The 15,254-nt window shown below is 41.3% G+C and overlaps 1 protein-coding gene across 2 annotated transcripts in view; it reads right to left on the bottom strand.

Moving 5' to 3' along the window:
- Positions 1-15,254, bottom strand: part of LOC126412235 (centrosomal protein of 135 kDa-like) — a 368,271-nt gene that overhangs the window by 283,493 nt on the left and 69,524 nt on the right. For both annotated transcript variants that reach the window (XM_050081725.1, XM_050081726.1), the window contains 2 exons: positions 9,909-10,075; positions 2,277-2,472 (listed from right to left, as the gene is read on the bottom strand). In XM_050081725.1, coding sequence (XP_049937682.1) covers positions 2,277-2,472; positions 9,909-10,075 — 363 coding nt within the window. The remainder of the gene's footprint in view (positions 1-2,276; positions 2,473-9,908; positions 10,076-15,254) is intronic.

Raw genomic sequence — 15,254 nt, 5'->3', positions numbered from 1 at the left:
AACTTTGTTTCACCTAGACCTGTTATACACGACCAGATAACTTCACTGTCATACTCAACTTCGACCTCAATAGACACAATATTTATGTGAACTACAAAGAAGACTTCCCTCCCATGGCATCTTAACTTGTCTTTCCAATGTATGTTCCACGACTCACTAAATTCAGAGCTTTCTACTTTGGGTTTCAGCCAGATTTTGGTCCCAAGAATAATCTGAGCATAAGTGTTTTCCTGGAGGGCAGTCAATTCATGAACTTTGTTATGAATACATTGACAATTTACTGATAAAATTTTCACAGTTAAAGTGTCTATAATTTGAATGTGGTCCGACTTCCCTTTCTGCATATCGACTGCTGAGAGTTTATCAAAATACCTCAAAACTACCACCCATCCAAAAAAAAAACACTCCACAAGCACTCTCCTACCTGAGGAGCTGCTTCCTTTGTGTTGTGCACCCATGACTCATCAAGGAGAGTCCTACAAATCACCACTCAATAACGCAGGAGTAGAAATCTGCAGCCAACACTGTCACAGAGTCAACAAGCCTTTCGTTGAGACCCTTCATTAGGTTCCAAATCAAAGAATTCCGATCAACTCTGGGAACAATGCCGCAAGTTGTGAGCTCTCCTTGCATCCTGTGAATGAGGCCAGCAACCTTCATCACCTCTGCCAGCTGCTTGTATAACCTATGGATGGTCTCCAAGGCCAAGTGTTGGTGCTCATGTCAGCCATAACTTGCAGATGATTGCACCCTGCACACTCGATTGCCACAGGCAAGGCGACTTCCACATTTCAAAGAGGTCCCCCAGTAGTGCACACTGGCCTCCTTTCCAGCCCTTAACACTGTCTTCCTAAGTGGCTCCACAATGTGCTTAATGTTGGAGCTGCTGATAACTAGCTAACCCCTGCCCACATGTGCCTGCTTGGGCCCTGCTGAAGTAGCAGCCAGCTGTCCACTCACAGTGTGAATGTGCGAGGCCACATGGCCAGTTTCCACACTGGACCTTCACCTCGAGTGATGCAAAAGTGTTACCACCCACCACTCCTTCTACTATGGGAGCAGATCCACTGCATTGGGTACACTGGGAGGTGCCTCGGCAGCAGGGCCCCTGAGCATTGTCTCGTGCAATGCACCAGATTCTACCCCAACGCTACGCCCCAAGGCAGCAACCTAAAGATGACACAGTACCCAAAAGTACATTCAGCTGTTTGTGAAATGCAGCCAGTTCCTCCTACATATGCACACAGCATGCACACAGTCTACCCATCCCAGTATTACTAACTTAAGAACTGACTATAAAAGTAGAGACAGAAACCTAAATATGCAACTTGCGTATCTCCTGATGTGTCATAAGTGGAGGCTGATGTCTTATGAGCTGTGAAGCTGGCTGTTCAGAAGAAATGAAAACTACATTATAGACTACCTGAATTTACATTTACACTTAAGAACACAAGATTAAACCTCTTTAATAGAAAAACATGCACAAAATTTAATATGATACTAATGAAACACAGGAAAAGCTAAATATATAAATTGCTGCTCTGGAGATGTGCACAGCACAGGGCCTGTCTGGCTACTCATCTTGCTGCGAACAAGACCATTTTCTAACTGAAAGTATGTGAGATGACCATACAGTACTGCACGGCCAATCTGGCAGTGTGTCTGTCCTCTTGGACACTAGTCACACGGAGCACTTGAGATCTTGCTTGGCGCAGATTATAACTGTCAGTTTAATATTCAAATGCCACTCGTTGGATCCTAAGCAGCAAAATTATCCAGCAATAAAGCCCCAATCTCACTAGGATACAATTCTGCCCCTGTCAAATTCTGAGACATGCTAGTAGACATTTTTCCTTCTTACAGAAGTTATAACATGATCTCTCCACAAACATTGTTGGGCGACCCTTTTATACATGGTCTATGCCTCACAAACCACACGACCAACAATGTCCATGTTCACTGGCTGGTGCAGAACTGTCACCTAGGCTCCAACCCAGTTGCCCGTGTGTCAACCTTTTGTCCACTCCTGCTCACATGTGTCCACGGAGACCCAGTTGCCTGCCAACAGGTGTGTGTATTGGAAGAAAGTAATCTAGATGCTGTTACTTCTACCTACTTTGTATGTTTTACTGAAATGCTTATAATTTCCATATTAAAGCGTGCAGTACACTCCAGTCTAGTTTTGCATCTGTTGCACAGCATCATCACAGAGTTGCAGTTTTAATGGCCAGTAGCATACAAGGTAAAGATAAGAATGCTTACAGCTATGGACTTACCTATTACAAGGAGGTTATTGATTTTTTCAGAGAGGCGTCTGTTTTCTGACTGGGCTTTCTCCAATGCACGCTGAGCATGCCTAGTATCTTTCTTGGCACTTTCCACATCAGCTTGAGCTTCTTGTTCATTGCGTTTAAGCTCTAGAACTTCCCTTTCCAAGTCACGTACTTGAGCTAGACTTGCATCTAGTCTCTCCTGTGTGCAGAACACCTGGATTACACTAAGCTTCGAATAAAACGCAGTAGTATCGAGCTGCAATAATTAATGCAGCAGAAATGCCTGAAATGAAAATTAATGGAACACTTTCCCAAATATTGCTTATACAAAAGAAGTCATGCAGCTCATTGGAACTTTTGTAATGTTACTCTATTGTGTGATACACTTATGAACCAAAATTAATGGATTTTCAATATACACAAAAAAATTTCACATAGCTGTCGTGTGAACCAAAAGATGCTCTGGCAACATTGGGACAGGTGACATAGTGATACAATTAGAAAGCACGCTGGAAAACTGGCCACAGGTCTTGGGAGGAGTAACTGCATTTAGTGTACCTTTTCTGGAGCATACAAAATGCCAATATAGGGTAGGACAACTTGGTATTGCAATATAAGATGTCTGATACTTCCCCATAGTGTGGATCAAGTTGTCCAGCATGACTTGCTGCAGCACCACTGCTAACAAGTGCCATCTGGAAGTCGGCAGTGATCGATGTGGTTACCAGTTAGATTAAAGCCCAGGGAGCAAACTGACAGCTATAAGTGCATGGTGTCTGTGATGCAAGTGCTCACCTGCCAGATTATTTCTCTGTGGCTGGAAATTATCATTCAGCAGATGCAACCCAAATCGATATGAACTAAAGGAAAGGCACACAGTGCCTTCTACGATATCATCCATATGGGCTGCAGCTGATGCACAAGTATAAGGATATGCAGGCAATGATGTATGTGACACTAACAGGCCTCAGAAGAGAATATTGGTGACACCACCATCTGTCCTTCCCACAATATTGAATGTCTTTAATGTGTCCCAAGAATTTATCAAACAAACAGCAAAAATCACTCTAGGTTAAACTGTGAGGAATCTTATTCATAGGACACTATTCCACAGCACCTGGCTCATTCACTGCAGGTGAAACACCGCATTCATTAAGTTTGATAGCGTGCTGGTGTGACAATAACTCATTTGCCGTGTCACCAAGGGTACAGAGCAATCCCCTGAAGCTAATGATACACAATCTGGTGGAGCAATGCTACATAAGGTAACTACTCTAGTATTGGATTGAAAAATATGATTGTAACAGTAAATTACCAAAGCATTTGTGACAACAAAGTCCCTGAATTTGCCACCCCTCCAGGAAAGAAGTCATACTCAAATTACACTCTGAACCAGCAGGTGGATGAAACCAAACTGCAAAGCTTCTAAATAGACACATCAAAAAAAGTATTGCGTTACCTCAGTTCTGAGAGTTACAGAACCTGTATAAAAAATTGAAATGAGATCAACATACATCATTTCTGCCCTTTTTATTGCTCACAAAAACCACACATTGCATGTTGTACCACCGTACAGCGAGACCTTCAGAGGTGGTGATCCAGATTGCTGTACACACCGGTACCTCTAATACCCAGTAGCAGGTCCTCTTGCATTGATGCATGCCTGTATTCGGCGTGGCATACTATCCACCCACAAGTTCATCAAGGCACTGTTGGTCCAGATTGTCCCACTCCTCAATGGCAATTTGGCACAGATCCCTCAGAGTGGTTGGTGGGTCACGTCGTCCATAAATATGCCTTTTCAATCTATCCCAGGGATGTTCGATAGGGTTCCTGTCTGGAGAACATGCTGGCCACTCTAGTTGAGTGATGTCAGTATCCTGAAGTAAGTCATTCAGGTGATGTGCACGACGGGGGCGCGAATTGTCATCCATGAAGACGAATGCCTAGCCAATATGCTGCCAATATGGTTGCACTATCGGTCAGAGGATGGCATTCACGTATCATACAGCTAATAGGGCACCTTCCATGACCACCAGCAGCGTACATCGGCCCCACATAATGCCACCCCAAAACAGCAGGGAATCTCCACCTTGCTGCACTCGCTGGACAGTGTGTCTAAGGTGTTCAGCCTGACCAGGCTGCCTCCAAACACATCTCCGACAATTGTCTGGTTGAAGGCGTATGCAACACTCATTGGTGAATAGAACGTGATGCTAATCCTAAGCGGTCCATTTGGCATGTTGTTGGGCCCATCTGTACCACACTGCATGGTGTCATGGTTGCAAAGATGGACCTCACCATGGACGTCCGGAGTGAAGTTGCACATCATGCAGCCTATAGCGCACAGTTTGAGCTGTAATGTCCTGTGGCTGCACGGAAAGCATTATTCAGCATGGTGGTGTTGCTGTCAGGATTCCTCTGAGTCATAATCCGGGGGTAGTGATCATCCCCTGCAGTAGTAGCCCTTGGGCAGGCTGAGCAAGGCATATCATCAACAGTTCCTGTCTCTCTGTATCTCCTCCATGTCTGAACAACATCACTTTGGTTCACTCCAAGACACCTGGACACTTCCCTTGTTGAGGGCCCTTCCTGGCACAAAGTAACAATGTGGACGTGATCGAACCATGGTATTGACCGTCTAGGCATGGAGACAACACGAGCCTGTATCTCCTTCCTGGTGGAATAACTGTAACTGATCAGCTGTCGGACCCCCTCTGTCTAATAGGTGCTGCTCATGCATGGTTGGCTCTGAGCACTATGGGACTCAACTGCTGAGGTCATTAGTCCCCTAGAACTTAGAACTAGTTAAACCTAACTAACCTAAGGACATCACAAACATCCATGCCCGAGGCAGGATTCGAACCTGCGACCGTAGTGGTCCTGCGGTTCCAGACTGCAGTGCCTTTAACCGCACGGCCACTTCGGATGGCCATGCATGGTTGTTTACATCTTTAGCCAGTCTAGTGACATCTCTGAACAGTCAAAGGGGCTGTGTCTGTGATACAATATCCACAGCCAACGTCTGTCTTCAGGAGTTCTGCGAACGGGGTGACAAAATTTTTTTTGATCTCCAACAAGTTCAATTTTTTCACAGTTGCCACCACCTTTTACATAAACACCTGATTGTATATAAGCTTACTGTGTCAGGAGACATCAGTCGTCGGGCAGCAGCACGAGCAGCAGCATTGTGATTTATCATGCGGCACTACTACATGAGGAGGAGACGTTCGCGTCTTACTGTTTATAAAGCAGGACCACTACTGGACTGCATGACTACAATTGATGAATTCTAAAATGTGGTGCTGTGTTTGTCCATTTACTACAAGTCTTCAAGCTAAGAGTTGTGTGAGAGGTGTATGAGAGGTAGTCATAAAGTTTTGATTATTTTTAAAAAAATTTGAAATTCCCACACCACATTAATGTAATACAGTACAAGATAAGCCAAAACAAAAATGGCACAGCCTATCTCCATTTTATTAGTGGGCTGAATTGACATATACACTACGTGATCAAAAGTATCCAGACACCTCCAAAAATATACGACTCATATTAGCTGCATTGTGCTACCACCTACTGCCACATACTCCACATCAGCGACCTCAGTAGTCATTACACATCGTAAGAGAGCATTTACTTGTGCCATACGTCCGTGCGTGAGATTTCTACACTCCTAAACATCCCTAGGTCCGCTGTTTCCGATGTGATAGTGAAGTGGAAACGTGAAGGGACATGTACAGCACAAAAACGTACAGGCCGACCTTGTCTGTTGACTGACAGACCGCCGACGGTTGAAGAGGGTCGTAATGTGTAATAGGCAGACATCTATCTAGACCATCACACAAGAATTCTAAACTGCATCAGGATCCACTGCAAGTACTATGACAGTTAGGTGGGAGGTGAGGAAACTTGGATTTCATGGTCGAGCAGCTGCTCATAAGCTGGTAAATGCCAAATGACGCCTCGCTTGGTGTAAGAAGGGTAAACATTGGATGATTGAACAGTGGAAAAATGTTGTGTGGGGTGACAAATCATGGTGCACAATGTGGTGATCCGATGGCAGGATGTGGGAATGGTGAATGCCCGGTGAACATCATCTGCCAGTGTGTGTAGTGCCAACAGTAAAATTCGGAGGTGGTGGTGTTATGGTGTGGTGGTGTTTTCAATGGAGGGGGCTTGCATCCCTTGTTGTTTTGCTTGGCTCTATCACAGCACAGACCTACACTGATGTTTTAAGCACCTTCTTGCTTCCCACTGCTGAGAAGCAATTCGGGGATGGCGATTGCACCTTTCAACACAAGCAAGCACCTGCTCATAATGCACGGCCTGTGGTGGAGTGATTACATGACAATAGCAACCCTGTAGCAGACTGGTCTACAGAATCCTACAGAACCCTTCGGGATGTTTTGGAATGCCGACTTCGATACCTCTCCTCAGTGCAGCACTCCGTGAAGAATGGACTGCCATTCCCCAAGAAGCCTTCCAGCACCTGATTGAACATATGCCTGCGAGAGTGGAAGCTGTCATCAAGGCTAAGGGTGAACCAACACCATATTTAACTCCAGCATTACCGATGTAGGGTGCCACAAACTTTAAAGTCATTTTCAGGCAAGTGTCTGGATACTTTTGATCACATAGTATAACTGCAAACAAGAAATTAATTGTACAATTTTATTTTTGTTAGGTAATACATAAAACTTTATGTCTACCATCTGTAACTACTATTAGTATACAGTGTATACTGGAGAGAAGCAGATTACTTTATTTAATTCCAAGGCTAGTGAAAAGCTAAGTGATGATCAAGATTGCAGGAAATAATTTTGCAAGTGGGTTCACAGGATGGTGAAACATGAACTGAGATTTATGGGTAGCAGTTTTTGGCCAGATGAAGAACAGTCCAAACTTAATGGAGCTACCAATCAACACAATTGTGCTTACTGGCCTGAAGATAATCGCTTCATAAAAACACCTGGTTTGAAGGTGTGGTGTGGCTAGTCTCCTATCAGGTTCACTTGACTTTTCTATTTTGAAGGTACTGTAACTGGAGGACAGTACCCAACGAGGTTTTCCTTTCCATTTGCGCAAAGTATGGCAATTATACATTTGACAAAAGTTTGATTCCATCAATAATTAGGCTGTGGCCATACACATCTTAAAGTCGTCTGGTAACATGCGTTGCCAAAAGATTGATGAAACCAAGTGACTCAGTTTAAAAGCAATGAAGATGGCTACTCAACACCTGAAATCTAAATCTGCAATAAAAATACAGGTTGGGTCTGCAATCAACTGCCAAATTCCTTTACCTTTTTTGAATTATATATTTTATTACCAACAAGACGGTCTCCACTGCACAATCACAGAACTTTGTCAGCATACTTTTATTAAAATGTATCAAGGGCAGTGGATAGTATGCATGGGACTAATTGAGTTTCTTGCATGCTCCATAGATGTTACGGTGTTCAATTTTTACTGTGGAACACTGTGTAACCTGAACACAATTTGATGCGAGATTCAAGCAGAGTGTGCAGAAATCCGAATGGATGCTTTAGAGTGAGCTAGGAAATCTGCCATGATTCAATCAGGTATGTATTGAGGCTGAAGGTCAATAATTTAAGTATGACCTTATCTGCAGTTTGTAAAACTTACTTTAACCAGAGATTAGAGCTATAGATATGAAAACAAATTTTAAACATCCTGCAATTGTGTGTACATGTTTATTAGATGCACCTGTATTTGATAAGTAGGATTAGATCACATGAGGATAACAGGACAGAGTCACAAGTAACAATTCAACACACTAGCAAAAGTATTAATTGTTGAAGCCGAAGTCTTCAACCCCCATACAGACTCATAATTATCCAATTCATAATGTCTGCCACCCAGCTTCAAGCACCTACTCTGGATACATTGCCTGATGAACACTGGTGAACTGTGGAAATGTCTTCTATTATTTTGTACGTGAATATTACATTTCGGTTCACAAGAAGGGTAACATATGCAGAAGTATTTAATACAAGGAACGTTTTTCAAGCATTTTTTTGGCAAGACACAGAAGCAAGAGCATAATTATGTGAACAATTTCCTTTGAAGTGTTCACATATACAACACTTCCCTATTTATATGGGAACCAATTTTTCCAGCCATTCCACTCTTGCATACTTCATGTATGACAATCACATCCATTTTTTATGCAGAAGACATTTTTTGTTCTAGCTATCCATACTTTCTGGAATGATATACACCACACCACATCTCATCAGTGTTATAAATAGATGTAGACTGTCCAGTATTTCACCAGCCTCTTTAATTTCCCAAAACAACTATCTTTTATAGCTGTTCAGTTATTTTCCATCAGCACAGGTATCTTATTGGGCTTCTTACACCTGTAGCTCAATTTACAAACAATATGCAAAAGCGGTTGTTCCACTTATTTCTCAACTTTTCCAAAATAAAAATGCTTGCTATTGCAGAATACTGCTTTCCCACATCAAAGTGTACAATAATAAACTGCATAATGATGACTAACACAAAAGCAACATAATGAATGGCAACAAATTTTTGTTACTTATCCAACAAGTAAACTCAACGTAACCATGGTAACAATTACAAGTGAAATACATGTCAGAGATTCTGCATCATAGTATATGTGATCATACAGACCATGACAACACACAAACAAAGTAAATGAAACATGTGACACAAGCACTTTGGGTATCTTTATGAGTCTAAAAACACAATAGCTGTGAAAGGCCATCAGAACTTGCATTTTCATTTTTCATCTTTTTCATGTGTTTGTCACAAAGCAAATTGCACAACAAAAAGACTACTTGTAAAAAATGATAATTGTCCAGTAAATAGAGAATCGCTATTTTTTAACTTGGGACAGGGAAGTGTTCTCAAAAATAATGTGCACTATCTGGGCTCCATGGAAGTACACAAGTACCAAAAAATTTCCCAAAAAGCATGTTGCCCCTCTTCTACCTAAATGGAATACTTAAACAAATGAAAGAAGATGCAATATACTGATGTTATTTACGCAATGAAGTCTCAAGAGGAGCTTATGGATAATATGCCATTCCAAACAGCAAAACTGACCTATCGGTCTCTAAAAAGACATGAACGATAGTTACACATTGTATGCTATCATGGAATTTCCATTATTGTACATATTAAGAAAATGACCTACACTGCCTTTTAATATACCTAATTGGCACAGAAAGAAGTAAAATATGCAACTACTACACTAACAATCTACCTGAAGAAGTAAAAAAAAATTATTAAAACTTAGCAGTAGTGTTTCCAGATCAAAAACAATACAATCTGCAAATCGCTGGTCTTCATGCCTTGTTTGGGTGGCGTGCTCCAAATGTAAATTTCTATCTTTTATATAATCTTTGGAAGACACCATTAAAAACTAACAAAACAACTTTAACTTTGATTATGCTTTGAGAAATGGCTGTTGCTGGTTCACTAAACAAGATGATGGCATAAGTGTTAAGTCAGTTCAAGCAAAATGTTACACTAAGATCATTTTATTTGATTCCGCTGCTCAGTATTATGGTAACCACAACATAACAAAAATTTTCTAAAATACAGTTTATATACTAAAAAGTAAGTTTAGTGGTATAAAAGCACCTGTATCTTTGAAACTCTCCTTGAGTTCTCTTTCACTGTTGAGTTACATTCCTCTTCAACAGCCAATGCAATGTGGTCAATGTCTCGTAATTCCTGTTCAAGGTGTTTATTGCGTTCAGCCAGCTTCACAGCCCTTGTCATAGCTTCGTGTTGCTTACCCAAGGACTCTGCACATAGTCAGACTCTATAATTTGATTATAAAATTCCTATGGTAGTAATACCTACTGCAAGTACAAGTATATACTTCAAGAATCAAAAACCACCAACTATGACATATGCTACTATGCAAAAGTTCGTTCAGTTCACCATAAAATGCTGTAAAGCATAACCATCAGAATTCTACACAAATATAAAAGACAAAAACACTAGACATCATACCTTGATATAATCATTCAGAATCCTTTCAAATTAAAGTGATACAGCGCCAAAAGTGAATAAATTAGTTACATAATACTACTAGGACATGGTGCAGTCAACTGAAATCCTGGGAAAAGGGTTTAACATCTGAGTGATACCAAGGTCATTAGAGGAGGAGCACAAACTTGGATTATGGAAGGATAGGAACTGCTCAGGAAGATGTTATCAAGGGGTACAAGCATGGAATATTAGATCCCTAAATTGGGTAGGAAGATTACAGAACTTAAGAACAAAAATTGATAGTAGGAATTAGTGATACACTGATGGGAAGGAAAGGACTTCTGATCCAGAGTTATCAAAACAAAGTTCAATAGGAGCAAAACATGAGTGAGCTTAATAACCCATGAGAGAATAGGATGGCAGGTGAGCTACTATGAACAGCATTGTGAACAAGTTATCACATCCAAGACAGATGCAGCCGTCACCCACAACAGTAGTAAAAGTTTATATGCCTACTAGATCTGCAGAAGCCAAACAGCCAAATAATGTATGATAGGATAAAAGAAATATTCCCAGTAATTAAGTGAGATGTTTAATTTTTGGAGTGGATTGAAATTGACACAAGGAAAAGGAAGAGAAGGAAAAATAGTACACACACATGTACTGAGCAAAAGGAATGAAATAGGAAACTGCTAGATACAATTTTGTACAGAGTGCAATTTTAAATTGCGAACACCTGGTTTAAGAATTTAGAAAGCAGATTTTAAAATATAAAACATTCTCAGGGCAGATGTGTGCTCTTGACCACAATTTATAAGATTATGAACTACAAAGTAAATCTGAAGAAACTGCAGAAAGGTAGGCATTAACAAAAGAGGGTCTGAAAAACTTTAAAAGAACTGGAAGGTGTTGATAATTTTACAGGGAGCACTAGGAAACAACTAACAGAAACAGGAAAAAGGCTTACAACAGAAGATGAATGGGTAGCTGTGATAAATTATATAGTGCAGGTAGTGGCATATCAAATAGGCAAAATAACAAGGCCTAGTAGAAATTCTTCAATAACACAGGAGATATCGAATTTGGCTTACAACAGGAGAAAACATAAAAGTGCAGCTCATGAAGCAAGCAAAGGAGAATAAAGATGTCTTAAAAATGAGGTTGACACAAACTATAGAAGTGCAAAGCACGAATGGCTGTAGGAGAAATGCTAAGCAGGAATGGCCTGAGGAGAAATGCGAAGCTATAGAAGCATGCATTACTATGGGAAAAAAACAGGTGCCACTTACAGAAAAACTGAAGCAACCTTTGGATAAAAGAGAAGGTGCTGTGTGACTCTCAAGAGTTCAGAAGGTAAGTTATTACTAAGCAAAGAAAGAAAGGTCAAAAGGAATATGCAGGGTGTTTCAGGCCGCATAGTAAATATTTTAGGAGATGGTAGTATACACTAATTTTAATAAAACATTCCACATAACACATGTTCAATTTTTATTGGTTACAGAAATAAAGCTGTTAAAAGTAACCCAAACAAATACTCAGAGGATGTTAAGAAAAGGCAAATGATTATGTTCAAAAATTTGACTTTCAAAAATTTCTCCTTTGACCTCAGTGCACTTTCTAATTCTCATGAGAACACCACATGTAGCTCTTCTGAGGTCATCTTGATATTCTTTTATAGAGCCAATACTGTTCATAATATAAACGATCCTTTTGCCTCTTTCATTTACACTCTCTTTTTCGGGTTCATCTTTCAAATAATACTCACAGGAAAAAAATCTAAAGAGCTTCATTCTGGGGACCTCGGTGGCCAAGAAAAACGCCCATTTCTGCCGATGCATCTTCCATGGACTGTAGGATTATGTGTCACCTGACAATTAGAATGTGCAAAGACCTCAAGCTGTTACCTCAAAATGTGTGCCGAGGAGTAGTGACTATCTATTTGGGGGTACCACGCCAAAACGGATTGGCCATCAAACCACGAGGTCACTGATAGGATAGTTGGAGCGAGTCCTCATTCACAACAGGTGGTATCATGTTGATTTCTGACACAGTCAAAAGACCACAGTTATCAGCCAGTAGCAGTTAGGCTCTGGTAATCTCTTCAGACTGCTCTAAAAGATTCAATAATGATATATGGCCCCAGGAACTTTTCCTCCTTGGCCATCTCATGGGAGAAAAGCAATATCCAGTGAACTGTAGAAACTTACTCCCCTCAGCTCCCAATCAGCACCCAGAATGATGAAGTAACCTTTCTATCACTAAGGTGATGTTCTTTGTGGAGAATACTGAAATACTGAAGATACATTTGGAGAAATCCCTTCCCTCAGTAAATTATGAAATGGTTCTGTCTTAATTCAAAAATTAATTCTACCCACTACAAAGTGTTACATTTATTTACAAAATTTTGTGATTCACCCATTACCATAACACCCCATAAGATCCTGAGCATGGCACAGGGTTTAATTTATCACCAGAATGTAATGCTGTGGACAGATAAGGAATTATATGAAACCTGGGGAAGCAAGGCACCCACTTCATACATCATGTACATCAAGGCCCACTGACTAGGATGACATTGGAGCATTCATAGTTTCAAGAGGTGATTCACTTCCTGAGAAACTAAAAATCATGGTCTGCCATGGTGGTGAATGCCGTATTTCCCACTACTGCTGCACTGCCTTAAATGATCCCCATTGTATGAACAAGGCAGTTTATAGGGATTGTGGTCAGCTGATCCATCCAAACTCACCATGTGATCAACCACATTTCTGCCTAAACTGTGAAGACAACCAGCTTCCCTGATCCCCAAAGTGTGGAGCTCTAATGAATCGATGTAAAATCCAGGAGCTGAAGGTCCTCAATTCCTCTCGTATATTGAGGTTCATAAAACGTACGATCATTTATATCCCGTCCAAATGGTGTCAAAAATTCACCAACTGTAACATTCACTCACTGCCGACCTCTGGTAGTCACGCAAGTAAATTATCCCATTAGCTAGACTTCCTGTAATCTTGCTTCACCATCTTTGGGGACCTCTATTCGTCACACCCAGCTAGAAAAGCTGCACCCCTCTGTCATCTATTACCAAAAACCTGCACAGAAGTAACCTGACACCAGCCAGTGGCTGAAGGAATAACTGACTGCAGGTAACAGGGCTTCATGCTTCTCTTCAATGGCTAGCCCCCACCCAGGCAGCTTCGAGTTCTCACTGGAGTCCCAACTCTCTAAAGTAGTCAGAGAGAGAGAGAGAGAGAGAGAGAGAGAGAGAGAGAGAGAGAGAGAGAGAGAGAGAGAGAATAAATTGCAGGAGGAGGCTACTCCAGTTATCCTGGAGGTGCCAGATTTCCCCATGTCACCGAAATCCGAACCCGTGTGTGTCAATGTCATTCCAGTGAGAGAGGGTGATCCTGCTGCTTGATATGTACTCCTGGCACTTCTACACCTTACCAGGACATCTTCGCTGTGACAATACAATGGAAATGCTATGAGTATTACTGTCACAACAACCAGAAATGCAACAACAAATATTCTCGTCCAGTGTGGTCAGTGTTGCTCTCCAAAATACGCATCTCACTAGTGAACATTCTTCATATCTTTGAGGTTACTAATCATTCTGTTACAAACATGCTGACATCAAAAGAACATCTGGAGGGATGTGTATATTGATTCACACAGATGTGAGTGGATTATTCCCCTCCCTACCACACTGGAAGAAATAACAGTGCAAGTGTAAATGACCACAATGATCACTGTTTACATAGTTCATTTACCCTCAGACGGAGCAGTTACATACCTTGAGATGACCATCATAATTCCACCTTCCCATTTCCCCTACTTTGGAACTACAATTCACACCAAACTTTGTGGGGCAGTACTACACCACCTGGTAGTAGGGGCCTTCTGATAGACAAACATTTTCCTGATCGTGATCTGTTCATCTTCAATGACTGTGCCATAGCCATTTTAGTGAGACACACTGCACCTTTCTTGCTACTGACATTACAGTCTCTTCCCCCAGTCTCCTGGCTTTGCTAGAATAGTTGCAGTACAATAATATTTGTTACAGTGATCACTTCCTGGTGATCCTGTCGCTTCCTTGTCACTGCCTGATGGACCAATTGTCATGTTGGACTCTCTGCAGAGCCAACTAGCAATTTTATACCTCTGCCATTAACTTCGGTCCATCTCAACAGATGGTATTGACGAGGTTGTCTAATTCACAGAGCTGAAACTGCTAAGCCCTTTCTGTTGGGCCTCTCCACTGGCGGTTGGTACTATGGCGGACCAAAGACATTGCAACAGCTATTTTGGACTGTTAAAGAGTCCTGGAGTGTCTCCTCCTGGGGAACACCTGCTGCTTCTTCCAAGTGCGGGCCACTCCATAATCTACTGCACCACCAAAGATCAACAGTTGCTCCACATCTCCTCCTTAATGGTGGCACTTCACTGATGCATTGTTTCTTGCTGACCACTTCACAGCACACTTTCGATTAGTGTTAGTGTATTATTCTTACCTGACTACCTTGTGAATAAATTAGTGAGAAGTTGCAGGCATGTCCCCATCCTTTTTTAACCCCTGTAAGCCTGAATCATATAATGAACTTTTCCCTGACTAGGAATTTCTTAAGGCACACAATGGCCCAAGGCCCTGATTCAGTTTAGAATCAGATGATTCAACATCTGAATGTGACTATCTACTCAGAGTCTACAACTGTATTTGGCTTGGTGTTTTTCCTACACAGTACAGAGATAGTGCCATTTTAATCCTTAATCATGGAAAAAACTCAGTGCCCATCTGCAGCTATTGATAGATAACCTCACCTACGTGTTCTACAAAATGTGGAGACTGTGATGCCTTTATAAAATTTCAGTTGTCTCTCTTTCCTTGTTTTACCCTTAAGTGCTCTTATTGTGGCACATAATTGCTTTTAAGTATTAGTTTTTTTTCTGTATATAAACATCTTGTTCATATGATACATCACTTGCCTG

The sequence above is a fragment of the Schistocerca serialis genome, chromosome 7 (assembly GCF_023864345.2).
Source record: "Schistocerca serialis cubense isolate TAMUIC-IGC-003099 chromosome 7, iqSchSeri2.2, whole genome shotgun sequence".
In the NCBI taxonomy this organism is placed as follows: Eukaryota; Metazoa; Arthropoda; class Insecta; order Orthoptera; family Acrididae; genus Schistocerca; species Schistocerca serialis.
The sequence above is the reverse complement of the archived record's forward strand: the minus strand, read 5'-3'. Positions and strand labels throughout refer to the sequence as shown.